The 22,490-nt window shown below is 57.4% G+C and overlaps 1 protein-coding gene and 1 long non-coding RNA gene across 2 annotated transcripts; one reads left to right on the top strand and one right to left on the bottom strand.

Annotated features, from left to right (window-relative positions):
* Positions 1-2,031: 2,031 nt before the first annotated feature.
* Positions 2,032-12,640, bottom strand: sox10 (SRY-box transcription factor 10). The gene is made up of 4 exons (XM_088930867.1): positions 12,562-12,640; positions 6,051-6,693; positions 3,133-3,395; positions 2,032-2,840 (listed from the first exon to the last, which is right to left on the bottom strand). The coding sequence occupies exons 2-4, from the start codon at positions 6,470-6,472 to the stop codon at positions 2,059-2,061; spliced, it is 1,467 nt and encodes a 488-aa protein (XP_088786993.1). The 5' UTR covers positions 6,473-6,693; positions 12,562-12,640; the 3' UTR covers positions 2,032-2,058.
* A 4,379-nt stretch (positions 12,641-17,019) lies between these two features.
* Positions 17,020-21,081, top strand: LOC148821533 (uncharacterized). The gene is made up of 2 exons (XR_016093929.1): positions 17,020-17,311; positions 19,853-21,081. It is a non-coding gene; the product is annotated as an uncharacterized LOC148821533 (long non-coding RNA).
* Positions 21,082-22,490: the final 1,409 nt, after the last annotated feature.

The raw sequence follows: 22,490 nt of genomic DNA, 5'->3' as shown, positions 1-22,490 counted from the left end.
CTGACAGTTGCTTTTAGCAAAAACAAAACTGGACTTTTAGAATAAATCAGTACTTTTAAAAAATGCAAAGCAAACACATTGTTCACACATTATTATTATTAAGCCCAGGGCAGTGGTGAGGACTTTCAGTGTAATGGAGATAACAATAAAAATAATAATAATAATAAAATAATAATAATAATAATAATAATAATAATACATTTTTTTTTCTTTTCAGACAAAACAAAAAAATAGCCTTCATTTTGGTTAATGATAAAAAAAGATATATCAAAACGCAGTTGATACACACAAGGTCTGTGTGGCTCGGTCCCGGGTGGGAGAGAGGGATAGGGACCCTCTCCTCCAGTTCCCAGTGGGAGTGGACACCGTGTCCAGGCCGCGGACTGGGGGGTCCCGTCTCTGCGGCACCAGACCGTGCGCCTAAATCAAAGAGCCTGTACCTGCATGTGTGCACAGGTCTGTATCGCAATATCCTGCGCAGGAGATACAGTGTGTCTGAGTACAGTAGTCCAGCATCTTAGACATCTTGGACTGAAATGCAGGGTTTTTTACCAAGACCTCAGGTTTCAGTTCAGGACCAGCAGACCTCAGACAGCGCGGCAGTGACTACAAGAGCCTGTTAGAAAGACGCGTGTTGAAGTACGGGGGGGGGGGGGGTCTGTCTGTAATGCCAGACCATGTGCTTGCTCACAGGAGACACGTCGGTAGAGCTCTCCTGTTCAGTAGACGCTGTATCTAAATACAAGAATCTGTCGACACAGAGCTGTTGCACAGAAAGTAGGCGTCTCTGCACAAGAATCTTCTGCAGGAGACTGCACACGGCCATCCTGCGTGTAAACACAGAGAGTCTCCATCCTTGCGGTTTCAGTAGAAGCAGGTAGAGTACAGTGTAGTAGAGCACAGAGCTGCCTGGGACAGCCCTGCGTTATCCGAGTCCGGCTGCACTTGGAGGAACTCCTCCACTCCTGAGGCTGTTCGAGCTGAGCGGTCCAGTGACAATCCGCCTGTCCGCTCGGATCCGGACCAGCAAGCGGACTCCGGCGCCCTGTGAGCGCTTGTGTGTGCGTGTGAAGGATCTCCCTCCCCTCCTCCGCCGTGTCGCTCAGAACACTCCCTCCCCAGCATCCTCAGCGCGAGCGAGCGGGCCCTGCAGCTCCGGGCCGGCCACGCGGAGGGAGTCGTGCTCTCTCTGCGGTCCCCCCTCGCTCTGGGGAAGCTCGTCCCTCCTGGTGCCGGTCCGGCTGCGGACACGACGCCGAGAAAATAGAAATCCGTCTCTGCTGATGTTTTCTCTCGCACAAACGCGCGTGCGCTTGTGAACGCTTGTTCTGCGACTCGGCGCGGGCGGTGTCGTCTCCTCATGACCGAGGGCTGGGCTGTACCCCCAGTGACCTGCCGTGTCTCCCCCAGAGGAGAGCCCTGGGCCGCGGCTCGCAGACATTAGCCCAGCTTTCTTTGTTCATCCTCCATCTTCCTCCCTGGTCTTTACCCCTGGGGGTAATACTGATCAGCTCCAGGGCAACAGGCTGCCCTCTTTCTCTCTCTCTCTCCGCGGGGCGCCACACCCAGGTAGCCCCACAGCCTCGTGGGCGGGGGCCCCCAGAGCCTCAGTTTCCACCCCCCTCCTCAGTCCCAGGAGCGACGGCCAGAGACCACCCTTGGAGTCCCAGTCCATCGCAGCCCCCCCGCGACCCGAAACGGGGAACCGGACTGGGCCAGGGGCCAGCTGAGCCCCCCGGATCGCGCGGTCTGAGCTCTGAGCTCTGAGTACGGTGACGGCGGGCGGTTCGACTCGCCGGTGGGCGATTCCCAAGGCCGCGGGCGCGCGCGGGCTCGCCGACGGGACGGGGCCCGCGCCCGCGCCCCTCGCCGGTCCGCCGGCTCGCCCCTCGCGCGGGGCGCCGAACGCGGGAGCCGGGGCGCCCGGCGGCCGCCTGAGCCTCCCCCCGCCGGGCGCCGCGCACAGCTCCTCGCCTCCCCGGGCTGGGCCGGGCCGGGCCAAGCCGAGAGCCGAGGGGGACGGGACCCTGGCGCCGCGGTCCCCCTCTCACACCCTCCTCAGGGCCGCGAGAGCGTGGTGTACACGGGCTGCTCCCAGTGCGGGGGGCTGTGGGACGGCGGCACGCTGCCGGGGTCGGCGATGGCGGTGTACAGCGGACGCTGCGCGGGGCCCATGTAGGAGAAGGCGGAGTAGAGGCCGGAGGGCTGGCCGGAGTGGCTGTAGTAGGAGCCGGACGCCTGGTGCTCGGGGTAGTCGAACTGGGCGCGGGAGGCCAGCGCGGGGAAGGCCGAGCTGTAGTGGGGCAGGCTGAGGGGCGTGTAGGTGAGCTGGGAGCCCGCCTGCTCGGCGAAGTGCCCGGCGCCGCCCGCCTCGCTCTTGATCTGGGCCTTGCCCGGGTCGCCGGCCGCGCCCACGGCGCTGTGGTGCTGCTGCTGCTGCTGCTGCTGCTGCTGCTGCGCCTGCTGCTTGGACAGCCAGGCCGCCGAGTGGCCGCCCGCCGCCGCCAGCGCGCTGGAGATGCCGTAGGCGTACGAGGCCCCCCCGCCGGGCGGCCCCGCCGGGTGCCCGTTGGGGGGCAGGTACTGGTCGAACTCGTTGACGTCGAAGGGCTCCATGTTGGCCATCACCTCGTGGCTGATCTCGCCGATGTCCATGTTGCCGAAGTCGATGTGGGGCTTCCCCCCGGGCCCGGCCCCGCCCGCCGCGGCCCCCGCCCCGCCCTCGCCGGCCCCCAGCGCGCCCCGGGGGCCCCCGCCGTCCCGCTTGCCCTCCGACGACTTCCCCGACTGCAGCTCCGTCTTGGGCGTGGTGGGGGGCGTCGGGGGGCTGTGGCTCTGACCTGCAACAGGGAGAGGGCCGGAGGTGAGAGACTGGGGGAGACAGGGGGGCGCAGCCGCGCGGACGAACACACAGGGGGACCCACAGGGGTCCCACAGTCTGGTACCAGCACGGCACCCCTTTACCCCTCCGTGAGCGGACAATCGGCCCTCCTGCCGCAGCCCTGATTTTGGGGGTTCACCACCCGGCTGGGGCCACTGCTCTAGCGCGCTGGAATAAAGGGGGGTGAATCACCCCCTGGACTCGGGTGCCGTAGGAGGACAGCTCAAAAGCAGGCCTCGGTCTGCGCTCACCTGCGGCGTGCGGGTGGTGCCCGTCAGAGAGCGGGGAGCCCGCCCCCGCGGAGTGGGCGTGGTCGAGGTGCATGCTCTTGTAGTGCGATTGGCTGTGGTTGACCTCGCCCTCGGAGTGGGCGTCGCCCTCGGCGCCGGGCCCCGCCTTGCCGTTCTTGCGCCTGCGGGGCTGGTACTTGTACTCGGGGTAGTCCTTCTTGTGCTGCTTGCGCAGGCGCTCAGCCTCCTCGATGAAGGGGCGCTTGTCGCTCTCATTCAGCAGCCTGGCGGCGGAGGGGGGGAGGACAGACAGGAGATCACCGTCAAAACACTGGAGCGCCAGCTGCCTGCAGGAGGCACTGCTGTACACAGAGGGTGGTGGGAGTGGGGAGCAAGCTGCCCAGCCATGGTGTTGAAGCCCATACCCTGGATTCATTCAACACAACTGGATGAGACCCCTCCCCCCACTGTGTGGACAGGAGGCACTGCTGTACACAGAGGGTGGTGGGAGTGGGGAGCAAGCTCCTGATCCTCCTGAAACTGTGCTCCAGCCTATGTCTTATCGTGTAGAAAACTAAAAACAGGCTGTGCGCTTCAACACTCCAGGACCAAACCAGGTAAAAAACATCAATGAACAGAGACTCAGACTCCTCTACAAACTGAGAGGCTTGACTTCTTTTTGACAGAAAGAGGCCTTATCCAGTGCCCGACTCGAAAACGCCCGAGCGCCCATTATTTCATTAGCCGCTTCATTGCGCTCCGTCTGACCAGACCACCGTGCCTGCGACAGGGTGAGAGTCCCAGTCCCTGCCCCGGCCGTCTCCCGGGACAGCCTCGGGTGTCTCCGCGCACACCTGCGCTGCACTGAAGGGAGGCTGCTGGAATACCAGGAGCGGTTCCTTTATTAGATTTAGGGGCCGAATATTTCCCGCTCGCTCTCGGAGAAGCACAGGAAATACTGGCCAGGGGCGGACACGCCCCCGAGGAGCTGACGGTCCGGGCGCTGGCCTGACCAGAATTCCTGGGACATGTGATTCCTTTTAGCGTTCTCGCCGGGTCCTGTCTTCAAAGGGGGGGGGGCCCTGGTAAACAGAGACACCAGGGCCAGAATACAGCCCCCAGTGTGAATTCCTCTCCCCGCAGACAGAAGCAAACGCACACCGACAGGCACACGCTCTCCTCCCCCCCCACCCCCACCTCCTGCAGACAGAAGCAAACGCATGCCGAGCTTTGAACAGACAACACAGGAGGGACAGAGCTCCGAGCACGCTAGGGACACGACTCAAACACCCCAAGAACACGCAGGCGCTTTTCAGTGCCTGACATGCGTGATCTTGGGGTAAAAAAAAGTATTTTCTTCTTTACTATAGGCATGAGATGGAAAGAATTACATTTTGGAGGGCATGCTCTTTTCTTAATGTGATACTTAAGAAAGTAAACTTGAGTAAAGGGATACTCGGAACTACATGTCAATAGGATCAATATTCAGATTATTAAGGAACGGCATTTTCGGTTGTTGCAATAAGTTTAGAATTTCTTACATTTATAGTGCTATTCATCTGCAAGGATTTCAACTAATTTTCCATATAAGAGGGGACACCCCTCACCCCCCACTGCACACAGCTCAGAGGGGAGAGAGAAACTGCTACACCAGGTGGGTAAAGAGGAAAGGTAGAGAGGCAGGTTTCTCATCTGAGTTTCGGGACACCAGGGTCAGCACCCCCACTCTCACTGACAGCACCCCGGGATCGTTAGTGACCAGCGGTCAGACACCAGGGTCAGCACCCCCACTCTCACTGACAGCACCCCGGGATCGTTAGTGACCAGCGGTCAGACACCAGGGTCAGCACCCCCACTCTCACTGACAGCACCCCGGGATCGTTAGTGACCAGCGGTCAGACACCAGAGTCAGCACCCCCACTCTCACTGACAGCACCCCGGGATCGTTAGTGACCAGCGGTCAGACACCAGGGTCAGCACCCCCACTCTCACTGACAGCACCCCGGGATCGTTAGTGACCAGCGGTCAGACACCAGGGTCAGCACCCCACTCTCACTGACAGCACCCCGGGATCGTTAGTGACCAGCGGTCAGACACCAGGGTCAGCACCCCCACTCTCACTGACAGCACCCCGGGATCGTTAGTGACCAGCGGTCAGACACCAGGGTCAGCACCCCCACTCTCACTGACAGCACCCCAGGATCGTTAGTGACCAGCGGTCAGACACCAGGGTCAGGACCCCCACTCTCACTGTCTCCCAGACTCCTACTATCACTGTTGCACACACAGTCCTTGCAAAAGCCTCAGAGGAAATGTGCATGAACAGCCAAGCAGCTGACTGTTACAACGGCTCGCCGTGACGCCCTGGGCTGTATGACACCCGCCCGGTGGTGAGCTGTCCCGCACGAACCCGGGATCGACCCAGTTGCGCCCCTGACCCCCTCATTTAGATGGCCGTGCACCTACGTCTTGTACAGAGCAGTCGGGGTGAGAGTGACAGTCTATTCAAACGGGGTTAATTCTGTTTTAGGTGACAGCGTGACCCTGACTTGTCAATACCAGTGAAAGAAGGAGACGCGTTACTGGGAAATCGCACCAGCGCTGCTGTAGGTCCCTGGATTGTTCCTGTGAATCCCTTATTCCCAGTGGGATGTTGCAGGGGCCTACCGGCCCAGCTGTGCCCCCTGCGGTCAGACGCTGGAGGAGGGGGCGGGGGGGGTTCGTGTTCGATCAGAACCGGCGGACCGCACAGAGCTCTCTGGAAGTGTACCAGCGGGACGGGTGACCCAAGAGCCCTGCTCTCAGCAGCGCACTGCTGCGCCGGGGCTGGCAGAGCGCCTCGCTGCCCTCAGCTGCCGCGCCGCTCGGTGCTGAGCCCGAGACTGAAGTCAGGTCCTCCCACGTGCTTTGTGCCCCCCCCCGGCGCCGCCCCCGCTCACCTCCAGAGCTTGCCCAGCGTCTTGCTGAGCTCGGCGTTGTGCAGGTGCGGGTACTGGTCGGCCAGCTTGCGGCGCGCCGCCTGCGCCCACACCATGAAGGCGTTCATGGGCCGCTTGACGTGCGGCTTGCTCTTGCTGCCCGAGTTCACGCGCACGGGCATGGGCACCAGCGTCCAGTCGTAGCCGTTCAGCACCTGGCTGACGGCCTCGCGGATGCCGATGGGGAAGCGGTCGTCGTCCTCCTCGGTCTTCACCCCCGCCGCCCCGGCGCCCTCCAGCCCCGCCCCGGGGCCCTGCTGCCCGGGCACGGGCGACTCCGCGCCCGCCGCGCCCGCCGCGGGCCCCGGGGACAGCGAGTGGCCGTCCTCCGAGGCGCCGGGGCTCATCTCCACCTCCGACAGGCTCTGCTCCTCGCCCGACATGCTGCCGCGGCGCGCTGTGCTCTCTCCTCACTCAGCCTCTCTCTCTCCCCTGCGGCGTCAGCGGCGGCCGGCGGGCCGGGGGTCTCTGTGTCTGTGGCTCCAGTCAATCCCAACAGGCGCGGTGATCAGCAGGTCCGGGACGTGCAAAGTCCTTCCCATCCGGAGAACCGCCGCGCGCCTCTCCTGGCCCGCCCGTGCGCCGACTCCTGATCCGGTCACACCTGGCAGAGAGAGAGACACAGGGTCAGTGAGCACTGAACACACACAGGGGTCAGTGAGCACTGAACACACACAGGGTTCAGTGAGCATTGAACACTTACAGGGGTCAGTGAGCACTGAACACACACAGGGGTCAGTGAGCACTGAACACACACAGGGGTCAGTGAGCATTGAACACACACAGGAGTCAGTGAGCACTGAACACACACAGGGGTCAGTGAGCATTGAACACACACAGGGTTCAGTGAGCATTGAACACACACAGGAGTCAGTGAGCACTGAACACACACAGGGGTCAGTGAGCACTGAACACACACAGGGGTCAGTGAGCACTGAACACACACAGGGGTCAGTGAGCATTGAACACACACAGGGTTCAGTGAGCATTGAACACACACAGGAGTCAGTGAGCACTGAACACACACAGGGGTCAGTGAGCACTGAACACACACAGGGGTCAGTGAGCACTGAACACACACAGGGGTCAGTGAGCATTGAACACACACAGGAGTCAGTGAGCATTGAACACACACAGGAGTCAGTGAGCACTGAACACACACAGGGGTCAGTGAATACTGAACACACACAGGGGTCAGTGAATACTGGACACGCAAGGCTCGACTGTGTTAGGCTCTCAATAACAAGTGAAGGTTTATTCCGCGCAGACCAGAGGAGAAAAGAGACACCTGACGGCGTCACACCCGGAGAAGAGTCCACAGCCGAAACGTTGTGTTTTTCTTCTCTTTCCAGCAGGAATAGACCTCGACTTGTTCCTTTGCAGCCTGTGCATGCCGACCCAGCTCCCTACGTGGAAAAAAACTTTCTTTGGAAAAGCGGGGCCCCCTTTTCCAAAACAGCCCACCGGACACGTCCCGTCAGGTCGGTCAGAGGCTTCCGGGATTTCGGGAAGAAGACACCGGCGGTAATTATTTCCGTCTTAGGAATCTTTGTGTTAGTGACGCCCCTCCAAGCAAAACAAAACAAGCCAGGTTGCTATTTAAAAGCCCAGAATGGCCAGGTCGTGCAATCCGCACGCGGAGTTCCGCCCAGGTGCCGGACCCGTCCTGCGGGAGACAGAGCGGAGGACACTGCGCACACCACAGCGACCAGCCGGGATTGTGTCCCTGACTTGGCGTCCGTGGCTCGCAGGCGAATCGTAACCGGTGTAGAAGAAACGCCGGGCGTGTTCCCCGGTTCTGCACGGGGACAAGCCGACCGGCCGGTGAAACAGGTCCCCCGTCACTGGACGCTCCGCCGCTCACATGGCCTGGCCGTGCAGGCAGGCCACGGCCCGGGGTGTCGAGTCCCGCTCCGGCCCGCTGTCGACGGCCTCGCAGTCCTCACCAGCTCCCCGGGGACTGGCGCTCAGTCCACGGGTCCGAGCCGCGTGTGCGTGTGCGTGTGCGTGTGCGCGGGGCCAGCCGCCGAGCCCGAGCTACAGGCACAGGAAGAGGAATTCGCTCCCGTTTCTCGCACAGACACGTACCCGCTCACCCAGGAGAGAGAGCAGGGATATGAGAGACGCTCAAGGTAAAATACCCCCGCCTCGCTTCCCGAACTCTTAACGGGGCCCCAACTCCGCTCAACCAGAAGAAACGGGGAATGATTCTCTGCACGGCGATAACGTGATTAATTTGATCAATACTACTGCATTATGAGATATCCATCAGATAATATAAGTGACCAGCAAAAAATGATTAATTCGTCTGTTAGAAAGATAGGACTGCATCGCCCAGTAATAACTGTTTCAATTTGAGTAGACTTTTCTGTTCTTGCTATGATACAGACTATTTTCCTCCAACATTTTTACAGCATAAAGAACTGAAGAGACATTCAATTCGGGTATTTTTCCAGCGCAGTCCTCTCCTGTGCTGTTTTGATTTTTCGTTCCGTGCGGTCACGGAGCCGCCTGGTTTCCGTATTGAGACAACTTCCCTGACGTGCGCTTCGCAGAACACCCTCCCGTGTCCTTGTGTCCCGAGCTGTTTCCAGAAAGGAAGCATGTCGGGAATTGCAAAACTGCGGTGTTTGGAAGAAGGCAAGACTCGCGTCAGTCCAGTTGAGGAGCTCGGACGGGTTCCGGCGACGGCTGCTCCGTTTTGCCATCCGCACCACGTGGACTGTGAAACCGGATATCGCGCCTCGGGTGTCGAGCTCGTCGAATATGAAATACGCACCCACCTGCGACCCACGCGTGCGATTAATTCGGCTCCCTCGTCTGCACCTTGAGCTTCACGCGCAGGTCGTCCGACCCCCCCCCCCCCACCAGCGCGCGCACGGGTCCGTGATCTTCTGAGGTCCAAGACGGGCGAGGCGTGACGTCAGGTGTAAATCGGCGCCCAGTCTGTACGGTATGCTCCGCCCGTCTCATCGTCTCGCGTGTGCGTGTGCGTGTGCGTGTGGTAGACTCTCACCTCAAGCGTGGATCGTGTCACGCACAGGCCGCGCACGGCCTGCCTGTCCTGAGCACACGGGCAGCGGGGAACACGGGGTGTGTAACACACCCGTCACACACACACACGCCCGCTGCGGAGGCAGCGTGTCCCCCAGTTTCTGGGAAGTCGAGGCCGACGTCTGTGAGCTGCATCGACACCCGTGAAGCAGCGATCCGCGCTGGGACACGACAGCACGGCGCGACTCGGGCGTTGGGGACGATTTTCCCCGCTCCTGGCTTCGTGTGCGGCAGGGCGGTGTCGGGGACACCCGGACAGGGACGCCAGCTGACGAGGAGACCGAGGGGTTCAGGCGATGGACTTTGAGGCTAGGCCTCAGCAGGCGGGTGGAGGGGAACCCCGTACGCGCACTGTGTGTTGTGGGGGGACGGTACCCCGCCTCTCCCCGGTAGCGCCGGGGTGTCGGAGTGAGGGATTAAGTACAGCGCTATGAATGAATGACCCTGGGGGATACACGTGAGGCTGGAGAACATCTCCGGCCAATTAGGCGTTAATGAAGACTCGCGCTGCAATGAGCGTGTCCGCACTGTCCGCGCGCCCGGCCCAGATCACACGCAACTCGTGTCCGAATATTTTTTTAGTTTAGTTTTTTTTTGCACAAGTGCTTGGTCTTCGCGCCGGTAGGTATTATCACATTATTATCACGAAGTATTATTCCGACACGCACACTCCCCTGTCCTGGGCGCCGTGGGCCCTGAGGAGAGTTTAACCCCACGCTGGTGTGAAGCCTGGGGCTGAACCACGGGAGAGCGTGTCCTGAACTCGCCCGGGCTACAACAGCCGGGACGGTCGCGAAGGCTTGGGCGGGGCGGGGTGTCTCGGGGGCTCCGTGGGCGCCAGCAGGCCGTGGGACCCGGAGGCGCCGTGAACTGGGGGGGTGGGGAGACACGGAGGAGCGCCACGCGCTGTCGGAACGGGGGTCAGCGCTGACCCTCGAGCCCAGTTCGGAGGAGGAACTGGACCCAGGAAGTTCCGAACAGCGTCGAGGACTAAGCGGTTCATTCGTGTGACGCTTTAGATGGCTCATGCGTCGTTTCAAACCCGACGTCCTGCGCTCTCGGCCCCGCTCCACGGGGCGCTAATCGCGAAATTAATTATCAGCTTGAGTCCGAGGGCAATTGCTCTGCGCCGCTATCTTATTATAAAATAAAAATAAACTGAAGAGTCCGGGGGTGTTGATGCGGGAATGAGCCGCCGCGCAGCAGAGCTCCGAGGAGCCGGCCGGTGGCGCAGGTCCTGGGCGGGTCTGGCCTGTCGCTGTGTCCCTGGCCCGGCCCGGCCCGGCTCGTCCCGGTCCGGAGCGCCACCGGGACCGAGCGGCTGATCCCGACTCACGGCACAGACCGGGTCTCTCCGAGCGCAGGAGCGTCCCAACAGCTCGGGAAATAAGTCTACACGGTGCACGACCGCCCTCTGTAAATACGGAGAGAGGTCCCCGAGATTCAGGGTTTGGGGTGCCCATAGTGCTTATATTTGACCGTTCACTCGTAATTAAAATCACCATCAACGATTAAGATTAAATGATGATGAACTTGGCTCTCTGGTTACCCTTAATACTCGAACTTACTTTTAATTGTCGTATTAATCGAAGCATCTGTTTATGGATTATTTTTCGTTCGATTTTTTTCCTTAAGCATTTACTGATTGGTGAATTAAAAGTTATTAATTTCAGGTATTCATACTGTTAGAAAGCCCTGCTCCTCGTGAAATGCGCTTTGGCGCTGTCCTCTGTCCCGTGTCGAACACTTTCCACAGGTACTGTAGGGGCGGTTATTGTCACGTAATGCTTTTCCATTTTTCTGTTTTTTCTTTCTGTTTTATTGTTTTCCTGATGCTTATTCGTCCTCTGTGCTGCGGGAATGTCCCCTCTGTGCGTGACAAAGCAAAACCGGGCGTTTTTTCGTCTTGAAACCGGGGCGTCTATCCTGCCCGCACGTCAGAACGAAGGCTGTCCTGGCCTTGGCACGGATTTTCAGAAATAAGCGGAGAAACTAAAATCGATTAATCCGGCTCAGTAAGGTTTGTAACTTCTGAGAATCGAGCAGTATAACTGTGTAAAAGCGCGGTGAACGTGGAAGGACTGCACCTATTGAGTGTCTGTTGAGATAAATATATATAATACGTAAATCAATTTCATTTTAGATCCGTCTTGACAGAAACGAGCAGAAATTCTGTGACACTTAATCCGTGTTTATCAGTTTTAATATTAACGACCCCGGGCATAACAGGGCTGTTGTTTCAAAGTTTCACACACGGACCTGTCTGAACTTCTGAGAACTCGCAATGTAAGTATTTATTTATTTCGTAAAAAAAATGTCCTGTAAGTCGCCCACGCAAATACAGGCCGGGTACAATTGCGGTTTTCTCGGTCCGGGCAGACCGGAGTGTGGGGGGGAGAGGAGCCCCGTGTCGGAACCATTCCTCATGCCCGGCGGACCGCAGGTGAGCCCGAGCCCAGGTCGTGAGCAAACCCACCAGCAGTGAGCACCTGTGCCCCGCTCTGCGTATCGGCCCCGGGCAGCAGAACGTGTCATTGTCACGGAACTGTGTTTCTCTGACCCAAGACACCACGACATGACTTCAGGGCTGCGCTGTTCGAGAGACTTAATAATAATAATAATAGTAATAATAATACATATTAATATGATATGAATTAGAATATTATTATAATTGATAGTATAATATTATATTAATGCTTTTAATGCATATTCTCCTTGTCACCGTTTAGAAAGACTTTTCAACGACTGTGACAACGAAATCGAGCTGAAGTTCGCTTTAACCCTTCCGACGCCACCGGACCGCTCGGACAGACGGAACCCTCCGCCGGGCCGCCGAACCGGACCCAAAGCCCGGCACCAGTGGGACGGAGAGCGGGACTGGAAGGTCCGGCAGAACCGGGTACAAATAAACAGGCCCCCGAGCGAGACCCGCTGGCGTGTCGGGGTTCCGGTGACCCGAGCCCTCGGCTCAGCCGTTCACCGGGGCACCGGCGGCACCGATCACAACACAACACAGCAACAGCAACAACAACACACACAACGACGACAACTGGACCGCCGCAGCTAACAACCACCACAACTACAACAGCAACCACAATACTAATAATACTAATACTAATACTACTACTAATAATAATGCCCTTTGCACTTTTGGGTCCTGTTTGCCCTGCTTTTGCCCTCCTCTGCCAACAGCGCGCACGAAGCAAGGTCTCCTGATTTCTTTCTCGTTGTTGTTTTTTTCCCCGAAAGCAGGAGGAAGCAGGAGATCGGACCCTTGGCCGGGCAGCGGGAGGTCTCCGGGGCCGGAGAGTCGGCGACAGAGACGGGCAGAGAGATGCACAGAGACGCACACAGACGCTAACACACACACACACACGCAGAGAGAGAGAGAGAGAGACCCCACCAGCGGTGCTCTTACTGTGCTGCGCGAGAAGGCTCCTCTCCGCACGAGCGCTGAGTTAGAATTTCCCGGTGACGCTCCCAGCCCCCTCGCGCCGGCTCGCTCTCCCCCCAATGAATGCCGTCTCTGTGTCGCGCGCCGGCTTAAAGGGCTCCGTTGTGCGCGGAGCGAGAGGAGGGAGGGAGGGGTGAGGTGGCGGTTGGGCGGAGGGGGGGGGGGGGGGGAGGGAAAGTTGAAAAGGAACCGAGGTGAAACCTTTAAGGGAACAGCGGCTGGAACAGCCCGGGCCGCCGGGCCGCCGGGCCACGCCCCCCGCCTCGCCGCGGATTGGCCGGAGCTCCGGGGGCGGGGCGAAAGGGAAGGGGCGGGGCGAAAGGGGCGCAGAAGTTCTGTCACCTTGTTTTTATTTTTTTTCAACTTGACGAGCCCACACACAAAAAAGTAATGTAATGTGCTGATGGTGGTTTTGCTTGGGCAAAATCTGCCTTCTTGGGAGGAAAATAAAAACGCGAAAAAACAAAGAGATAAACATCCCCCACTCGGTTCAGGAGCGGCGCTAGGCTGTTTCTGTCTGTTGGACGCTGGTGAGCACATTACAGTCCATTGGCACAGACAGGTTCAGTGATGACGTTTACCTGTGATCTGTGGGCAGTAAGGTGATAAAGGGCTTTCAGTCAGGTTCCAGACACGTGGCATCGCTTGCTGAGGAACCACTGAAGAGACCCAATATCTTTACTTCCTGAGTGGAGAAGGGTCACCTTATCCAGCATGGGACCCTGGCTGTGATCTCCGGGCTGTAGGGGCCCATCCTGGACTGGGACCCTGGCTGTAGGGGCTCATCCTGGACTGGGACCCTGGCTGTGATCTCTGGGATGTAGGGGCCCATCCTGGACTGGGACTCTGGCTGTGATCTCCAGGCTGTAGGGGCTCATCCTGGACTGGGACCCTGGCTGTGATCTCCAGGCTGTAGGGGCCCATCCTGGACTGGGACCCTGGCTGGGATCTCCAGGAGAGAAGCACATCTGTTGGCAGAGTACTGCGCTGAATGAGGAGCTTGTTCGACTTGACTCACTCATTAAAAGCAAAAAAAATCTCAGAATCTTAGACATTTTCCTGAAGTTATCAGCCCCCGTTTTGGAAAGTGCGCGTGTGACTTTTTAATAGCGACTGGAAGCCAGAAATGCCGACGGTCTTCTGCGGTTCCTAACGTTTCTCTCCCCAGCTCCAGCGGCAGGGGAGGTATTAATAGAGTCGCTTGTGGGAAGAGCTCAGCACGGCCCTTCCGCAAGGCGGCACGGTGTGAGGCTGGAGACCGCAGTCTGACCCGCCGCCTCGGGACCCGTCTGGACCAGCAGGAGGGTCTCTCTCGAGTGCACCCTGTACACAGGCACTCTGGGGGCCCCCCCAGCCCGTTGGACCCCCAGAGTAAATCCCCCTCCTTGCCCTCGCTCGCTGGAGAAGTCTGAACGTGCCGGTCGGGGATCATCGCACATCGTGCTTCCTGGGCAGCACCCCTGATCGCCCCTCTGACCCTGGTCGGGTCTGACGCTCGCTGCCGTCGAGCTGCTCCTGGCTCCTCAGCAGCCCACCGGTTCAGCGGCTTGAACGCCCAGCCAGCGAAGGCACTGGCCCTGGGCGGGGGGGCGGGGGGCTGTCCTGTGGCGCGAGTGGGGGTGCGCTTGTCTGGGCACAAGAGTGCCGCCGGTCAGCGAGGGCTCCCTCAGGGTGCACGAGGGCCACGCGGGGGGGGACCCCAGGGCTCGGACCTGGATGGCGATGGCATCTCGCTCTTCGCACGGGGCGAGCGGGCGGCGGGGGGACCTCCGGCGCCGGGCAAGACGACACCAGGCTGCGGGGCCCCGGGGCCCGAGCTGAAGGCTCAGGGTTCGAGACAGAGCCCGGAGCGGGTGCCTGTGGGTAGAAGCTCCGGGCCCGGCCGCAGTGTCTGAGATTGCTTACGGTCCGTTCCGGGGCTGAAGGCCGGAATCGGCGGGCTGATCCGCCTCTGGTTTTCCGGGAGAGAGCGGAAATGAGCTGGGGCCGGGAGGCTCGCTACTTCACCCCGGGCCGGGTCCGATTCTCCACCTTGCCGGGCCCAGCCCGAGATCGGAGAGCCGCCGGACGCCGCCGCGTGGTCCCGAGCTCTGCCGGGCTGGGTCGGCCCGGGACGAGCCCCCGGCCGGGGGGCTGCGATTCTGCCGGGGGGCTCGTCACTGCGCTCTTTTGAAGCTGCCAGGGGCCGGAGAGTTAATTAGCGGCGGGCCTGGGAACAGATAGCTGCCGTGTCTGATGTGTCGTCCTGGAGATGATGCCCCCGGGGGCAGAGGAGGGAGGGCTGGGGTAATTGGAGTGGGAGGTTAATGGTGTACAGTGCACAGAACCCCCCGGGGCTCCTGACGGCTCGGGGTGTGATCTGACCAGGCTCTAGACCTCTGACTGCAGGACATTCCCCTCACCTGGGTGAAGACCGGGGGACGGCCGGAGCCCCTGTCTCCCCCAGGGGTGCACATCCCTCCTCGGGACTCCGGTGTCCTGGATCGGCTCTGCTGAGGTCACTGGAGGAGATCCGCATGAACGCCTTTTCCCTTCCCTCATTCCAGGGCACCGGAGCCACAGGCCGGCTGCTTATGGAACCGTTGTCGGAGTTCGTCCCACTAAGGATGGGTGGGGGAACAGGGGCGCCCTGTCCGTGACCCGTGGGTCTGGATGTAGGAAGGGGGACTGTCCCGAGGGGTCGTGTTTCCGCCCGGGTGGAGATCCGTGTGGCTTCCCAGGGAGAAGGAGCTCACGGAGTGGAATTTCACACTGGAGGGAGTTGAACGCTCCCTGGGCACTTCGAGGAAACAGCGACTTGTTTTCCAGTTTTGAGTTGGCGTCCTTAAGCAGAACAAAAAGAGCTGATTTCTGTGCTCTTGTGCAACATTCTGAATCACCAGGAATGGCATTAGTCCTGGCATTTTATTAACATGAGTGTCCTATAAGTGTTACACAGTATTGTATTATTTTCACAGCACTACACATTTGGTGCACTATTATACACATTGCACAGTGCTTTATGATTTGTGCAGTACTGCATGAATTGCACGGAGCAGTTTATTTTGGACAAGAGTTTTTAAAATGCTGTGTTTTTTGTGTAGTACTACATAAATTGAACAGTGCTGTGTATTTTGTCCTGTACCGTATAAATTGCACAGTGCTGTATAATTTGTATAGTACTGTACACATTGCACAGTGTGGTGTGTTTGGTGCAGTACTGTATAAAATGCACAGAGTGGTGTGTTTTGTGCAGTACCATACAAATTGCACAGTGCTGTGTGTTGTGTGCAGAGCTGTATGAGTTGCCCAGTGCTGTGTGTTGTGTACAGAGCTGTATGAGTTGCTCAGTGCTGTGTGTTTTGTGCAGAGCTGTATGAGTTGCCCAGTGCTGTGTGTTTTGTGCAGAGCTGTATGAGTTGCCCAGTGCTGTGTGTTTTGTGCAGAGCTGTATGAGTTGCCCAGTGCTGTGTGTTGTGTGCAGAGCTGTATGAGTTGCCCAGTGCTGTGTGTTTTGTGCAGAGCTGTATGAGTTGCCCAGTGCTGTGTGTTTTGTGCAGAGCTGTATGAGTTGCCCAGTGCTGTGTGTTGTGTGCAGAGCTGTATGAGTTGCCCAGTGCTGTGTGTTTTGTGCAGAGCTGTATGAGTTGCCCAGTGCTGTGTGTTTTGTGCAGAGCTGTATGAGTTGCCCAGTGCTGTGTGTTGTGTGCAGAGCTGTATGAGTTGCCCAGTGCTGTGTGTTTTGTGCAGAGCTGTATGAGTTGCCCAGTGCTGTGTGTTTTGTGCAGAGCTGTATGAGTTGCCCAGTGCTGTGTGTTGTGTGCAGAGCTGTATGAGTTGCACAGTGCTGTGTGTTGTGTGCAGAGCTGTATGAGTTGCACAGTGCTATTAGCCCACAGCACCTGTCGGAGTGCCGGGAGGAATGGCCTGCCTGCATCCCAGCAGGAAAACCCCAGCCCCCACAGAGGAGCCACAGCACCTCCCCTGCTCCCAGAGCCGCTGGACGGACACGGCCCAGCCCGGGATAGCTCCTGGCTCTGTCCCGGGCCGGGTCTAGGCAGCGAGCGCGGTCTGAGGTCCGGATGCAGACAAACACAGGCGCTGTGCTGGTCAACAATACCTCTTGTGTGTTCCCTCTCTCTCCTCCCCAGAATCCCACTTTCTGCTTGAGTGTGTGGCCTGATGAGAGTGTCCCCTGGCCTGTGAGTGAATCTCCTCTCCCTCTCTCCTCTCTCCTCTCTCCCTCTCTCCCCTCTCCTCTCCCTCTCTCTCTCTCCTGTCTGTACCCTCTTTGTTCGCCGCTCAGGTGAATTGACATCATGTGATCACCGCCGCTGCCCCCCCCCCCCCCGCACCACCACCACCTCTTAATGAAAGGAAAAAAAAAACTGGAACAAAACAAAACAGCCGTTTTGTTGAAAAGAAAGACGGGCTGGTGCTGAAGGGCTTTCTTCTGCGGCGCGCTCCCAGACGCTCCCGGACGGGCGCTCGGCACGCCGGCTGAGCGCTGCGCTCTCCGGCCCCTGGGGTCCCGGCTCTGGGGAGGATATCTGGGCCTGGGGAGAGTGGGGGGGGGGGGGGGGGTGGTTTGCCCTCCTGCCCTCCTGCCCCGCGGACACCTGGAGCGCCGCTGCCGCGAGTCCCTGCCCGCGCCCGAGAGCGAGAACGAGAGCGCGCCTCCGAGAGGGCGACTTCAGGTGCGCCGGGGACGAGCCGACTCCTGCGTCTTAACCAGGTGCTGTTTGACAAACCTGCATTCCGTGGTGGTGGTGGTGGTGAAGGAGGGGGTGGGAAGGGGGGGGGGGGGTTACTCTGTTTACCGAACTGCCCAGCCTCGTGCTCGACGCTGCTGCCTGTAAACTTTTACAGCGTTTCGGAGCAAAAAAAAAACCAGAAACAGAAACAAAAACATAACAAAAACCGAAGCTTCGCGATGGCGACGCCGTCGGAGCGCCAATTCCTCCCGGAGGGAGAGGACGGGCGTGCGCGTGTCTGGGGAGGGGTCCTGCTGTCGATGCCCCTCGTGGCTCTCGGGGTGGCCGGGCCTCGCGGGGACGAGCAGGAGGTGGGGCGCGCGGCTCCCGTTTCGGCGTCCCTCCTGTGGTTCCGCTCGGTACAGACGGTCCAGAGGCAGGGCTGTCCGCGCATGACCTCCAAAGACACTCCCGAAACGAATTGTGTAAAATATTCATCCTTTGATCAGTATTCACCCCGCGGTCTTAATTGCAGCAGCGCTTTTCCGAATGAAATCCCAGTTTAGGCCTGTTGGGGTGTCTGTACCCCACGGGTGAGCGGGTTTCAGACTGCAGCTGGGGAGTTTTGTCCTTGGGGGATTCCCGGTCCCAGTCCATTGGAAACGCGAGGAGGAAAGTGTATCACCCCCCCCCCACACACACACCCCCCACTGCACGCGCACACGATGCGTGTGTTTTCCGCGTGGTGTGGCGAAACAGCCGCGCGGGCTGAAGACGACGGGCGTGGGAGCGGTGGGTTTCGTTTTTTTCTCCTCTGCCACGGGCAGTTCTTCGGGGGGGGGGAAGAGGAGTCCGCTGAACCGACCGAAGCGTCACGTCCGTTAGCGCCGACAGTCGCGGTGGAGATCGCTGTGCTCGCGTGTGGGCGCGACATTCGTTCAGACGTCGAAGGTCGGAACTGGAACCTGTAGAAAACAGCACCGGACAGGAGGTCACACACGCACAGAGATACACTGTCCATCAGTCAGGGGCACAGGGGGAAACCGTTGGTCATATTTTTATCCTGTGTTCAACATAAGACCTGACTCCCCAGTGCTTTGCGAGGCGACAGCGCAGCTCCTCTACGCGTCCGAGCGCCTCTGTCGACGTGTCCATGAGATCTTTGTCCTTCCCTTTCTTCCCAAACTCGCCGTGAAAGTAATGTTTTTACTTTGTGCGAAGAGAACTTTAAACGAATATCGTTTTCGGTGTTAAAAATAGCGGAGTCGGAAGACGACACGGTGCTCCACAGTTTGAAAAAAGTGCGGCGATTCGTGTTCTTTGAAACATAGTTTTATGTGGGCACATTCCTGAGTGAGCCATTTGAAGTTCATCACATGAAACCCTTTTGAACTAAGAGTGGGAGATCAGAGGAGTATATATATATATTACAAAGGCGAGGAAGACATTATTACTCATCTCTCTCGCCGGGTCGCCGGTATTTTGGTATAATATAATTTCGATCTCGCTTTAATTTTGGAGAAGGGATTGATGTTTAGGAAGACAGTAAGAAATGACTCGACACGGTCCGGGTTTATTTGTAATCGGTCCGGCGGAGCGATCTCTCTGAGGACTCCCTGTGTCGAAGTCGGGACACAGAGTCGCGCCCCGGGCCTTACAGCAGACAGGGAGTCGCAGAAATTCACTTTTATTTTCTGAGCCGGGAAACACACAAACACGGAAACGAATTTTATAGCAGAGGAAAATCCGGGTGCTTTGAAAAAATCGGAATTTTTTTATTCACCGGAAGGCAAATTCCAGTGAATCTGCAATTCCAGAAAACGATCTGACCTTCGTTTCCAGTTTTCCTTTTATCTTATTCTCACATCTGACTCCTTCAACCTCTTCTCGAAGTGAGAAGCCAGGAACCGCATCGAAACATTTATTAGAGTTAATTAAGTCGTCAGTTGTCCTTATTCTTAGCTCCTCTAGATCACAAACGAGCACAATGCGAGTCGCGTGAGATTTAATTTTACTCGCTGCCCGTGGCTGAGCGGACAGTACCTTTCTACCACAGTGAGGAACCTTACTTCTCACACGACTGCCCGCCGTCCGATTCTTTCTAAACCACGTGAACCGTCAACACCCAGACGGGATTTTGTCTGTGGTCCCGGGGGGCGCTGGAAACGCGTGAAACGCGACAGGTCCCGGTCGTGCGCTGGTGCCGCAGGTGCCGGCGAGCCGGGCCCGAGGGGAGGGGAGGGGGGTCGCGCAGGCGAACCGATTCACCCCCGATCGCGGAGGAATGAGCTAGAAAAAACGGGGAGACCGGGTGAACGACAAGAGAAGAGAAAAGGAAAGAAGGTCAGGGAAGATCACGGGTCCGAGGCCGGGAGCGAGGACGGAGACGGACTTGTGTCCTTCTAGTATTATCGAAATGTCTGCTGAGCGCCCAGATACCACTCTGGGTTACCGGCACTAAGGCATCTTCTTCATCATCATCATTAATAATAATAATAATAATAATGTTTTTTCCAGCGCTTGTCCTATTAGTGCTTTCTCGCGCCCCCTGAATAATCTGATTCATCTCTTCTTATTTGAAGGAGAGGGGAGCTCGGCGGTGTCCAGTCTCCCAGGTCTCCGGAGCTCTCGATCTGAGGATCGGCAGCGCTAACGGCCTCCCAGCACCTGTCTGACTGAGACCGCAGTGGGGCTGTTCGGCCTGGACACCGGCTCCCTGCCGAGGATGGTTAAAAAGCAAATGACGACACGGCCCTTTTTTTGAGAAATAGATAGATTTGGACGGAATTGTCGGATTTGCACCGCCGCCCGGCTCCCTGCGGCAGGACCGATATTCTCCGTCGTCTCAAGGCCGCCGAAGCAGCGCCTCGCAGTCCTGGGTGATAAACCGGGGTCGCAGGCCCGGGATGAAGTGGGGGCCGGGGGGGGGGGTACAGCGGGGTCAGACCGGCCTGAGGGGGTCCCTGTGTCTTCTCGAGACCTTCCGTGACGTCTCACCCGAACTGTCACGCGGGGCCGCTTCAACTTTCGTGCTGAAGGGAGAAATGCCCTCGAGGGAAGAAAAAAACAGTCTTTTACCCCCCAGAACTCTCCGGGTCTTTTACCCCCCAGAACTCTCCGGGACTTCAAGGCGATTCTTGATGTGGCGGTTAATGTAGCACCAGTCTCTCTCTCGCATAGCTTAGTGTCTTCTGGACACGTAAATAATCCACAGCCAGCCAGCGGAATGACACGGTCAGGGCTGAGTCAAATAAATTAAATCAAACCTAGCACGTATGTTGTAACACTACAGTAGCCGAAATTAAATTGTTCTTAGTCTTATTCAGAACTTAATTTTTCCAACAAAAGTTTTACCTTCATAATAAGCTCTTTAAAAAAATGAACTCTGTGTATGAACAAATTAAAACCCTTTTTTTTTTTTTGCAGAACTGTTTTTAGACAACTGGAAAGATTTGATCTGATTTGATGTGACGTGATTTAGCCCCGTACTGTCGCGAGTTTGAGCGCGTTCCGTGGACGAGCCGCCGCCGCGATCTCGCGTGGCGGGTCCGGCCGTGTCTCCGCCTTGAGCTCCTTAGTTTAATTAATTTCTTCCCCGATCACAGGCGAGAGCAATTGGCTTCCACGCAGGGCGGAACAGAAAATGATTTTTTCCTCCTGTTTGTGTTTTGGTTTCTAATTATCCAACAAGACAAAGACGCTTTTAATTGAAAAAACAGCATTTAAGCAATGACGAGTTTCAATGTATTAATTATGGAAATATAAGTGCAGGCAATTGCAGTGTTTAATTAAAGAGTGTTTAATTAATCGTTTTCAGCTCACGTCTAACAGTTTGTGAAAATGGATCTGAAGACCTGGATGCTCGTTAATCATGTTTTTATTTTTATTTTTTTTTTGCCTGAAAGAGAGAGGAGGTTCGCTTGCGGTCCCAGCCAGTAGCAGGTTAGACCTGTAGCTACCCGACCTTTAAACTGCGACAGGCCGACGGCACGTCCACAGGTTTGCGTGGGCGGCTCGGATGTTCCAGAACATTTTTCTGAAATTCCCTTTTCGGCGCACTTGCAGATCGGAATAACACATTTATATAATAATAATAATAATAATAATAATAAATTCGATCTTTATACTATAATTTCCGCTTTACCTCTCATACAAGGGGGTTTCCAGCGCTAGCCCTGTGAGCGGTTTCTCTCCCTCCCTCAACAACCTGATTCTCCAATTCGTTGAAACGCGCCTTTGCGCGTCCGAAGGGAGTTGATCCGGACTCCCTAAGTGTTGCGAAGCGGGAACAGTTTGAAAACCCTTCGCTTAAAAACTTTGACCGACACCGCCGCACGGGGCGACTTGATGCGCCTCGGTCCCTCACCTCGGCCATGAAGTCGTTAATTCGTTCAGGGGGGTTAACGGGGCTCTGAGACGATTAAATAAAAATAGCACTCTGCAGTGCGGAATGGCTGTGGTGCTCTTACAACACAGTAGTTGATGAATAACCCAATCTGATCCGGCCTCAGACGTGTCAGACGAGGGACCTCGGTGAGATCACGCTAAGACGTGGCGCGGTATTTTACGCGAGTGAGATGGTTCTCCGCAGTGAATACTGAACTCGGTTATCCGAGCAGGAGAAGCTAATTACATCCGCACTTCCTCGGACGAGCGGCACCCTTGAGTGGGGAGGCCCAGAACGGCGAGGGGCTGTTCGGCAGAACCCGACGAAGTACTTTAACACAAATTGCCAGAAATAAAATAAATAAGCTGAGCGTGTCGTCCTCGCCAGGCCAGGCCGTGGGCCTCAGGGCGTTACCGTCCCACTCGTGAGCGCGCTAAAGGGTGGGCTGTTTTTTTTTCCGTGAAGCTCACGGCTTTCAGATGGACGTTAATAATAAAGACGTTCGGCTGCGCTCGATAGCAGAGCCGACACCGCCCCGTCTGGCATGTGACTCTCTGCTCGGCCCGGGCAGGACCCGGCCTGGACCCGGCCTGACAGCGGCCTGCCCGACACCGTATCGTTTAGATCGTTTAGAGGAAAAAAAAAAAAGAGAAATTAAACTACCCCACAAAAACGCGACCACCTGTCTCGAAACCCGCCTTCATCCGGGCTAATTCCTCCGCGGGAATGTCCTCCTCCTTCTGACCCGCTCTGACAGCAGAGCTTCAGCGAGATATTTCTGTCCTCATTAGATTTGCTCCGTCTTGAATTTTTTTTTTTCCCCCAGGGCTTCG

This window comes from Atractosteus spatula, chromosome 13 (assembly GCF_055471065.1).
Source record: "Atractosteus spatula isolate fAtrSpa1 chromosome 13, fAtrSpa1.hap1, whole genome shotgun sequence".
NCBI classification, from domain to species: Eukaryota; Metazoa; Chordata; class Actinopteri; order Semionotiformes; family Lepisosteidae; genus Atractosteus; species Atractosteus spatula.
Note: the sequence above shows the minus strand (reverse complement) of the source record. Positions and strands in the feature narration are given on the sequence as shown.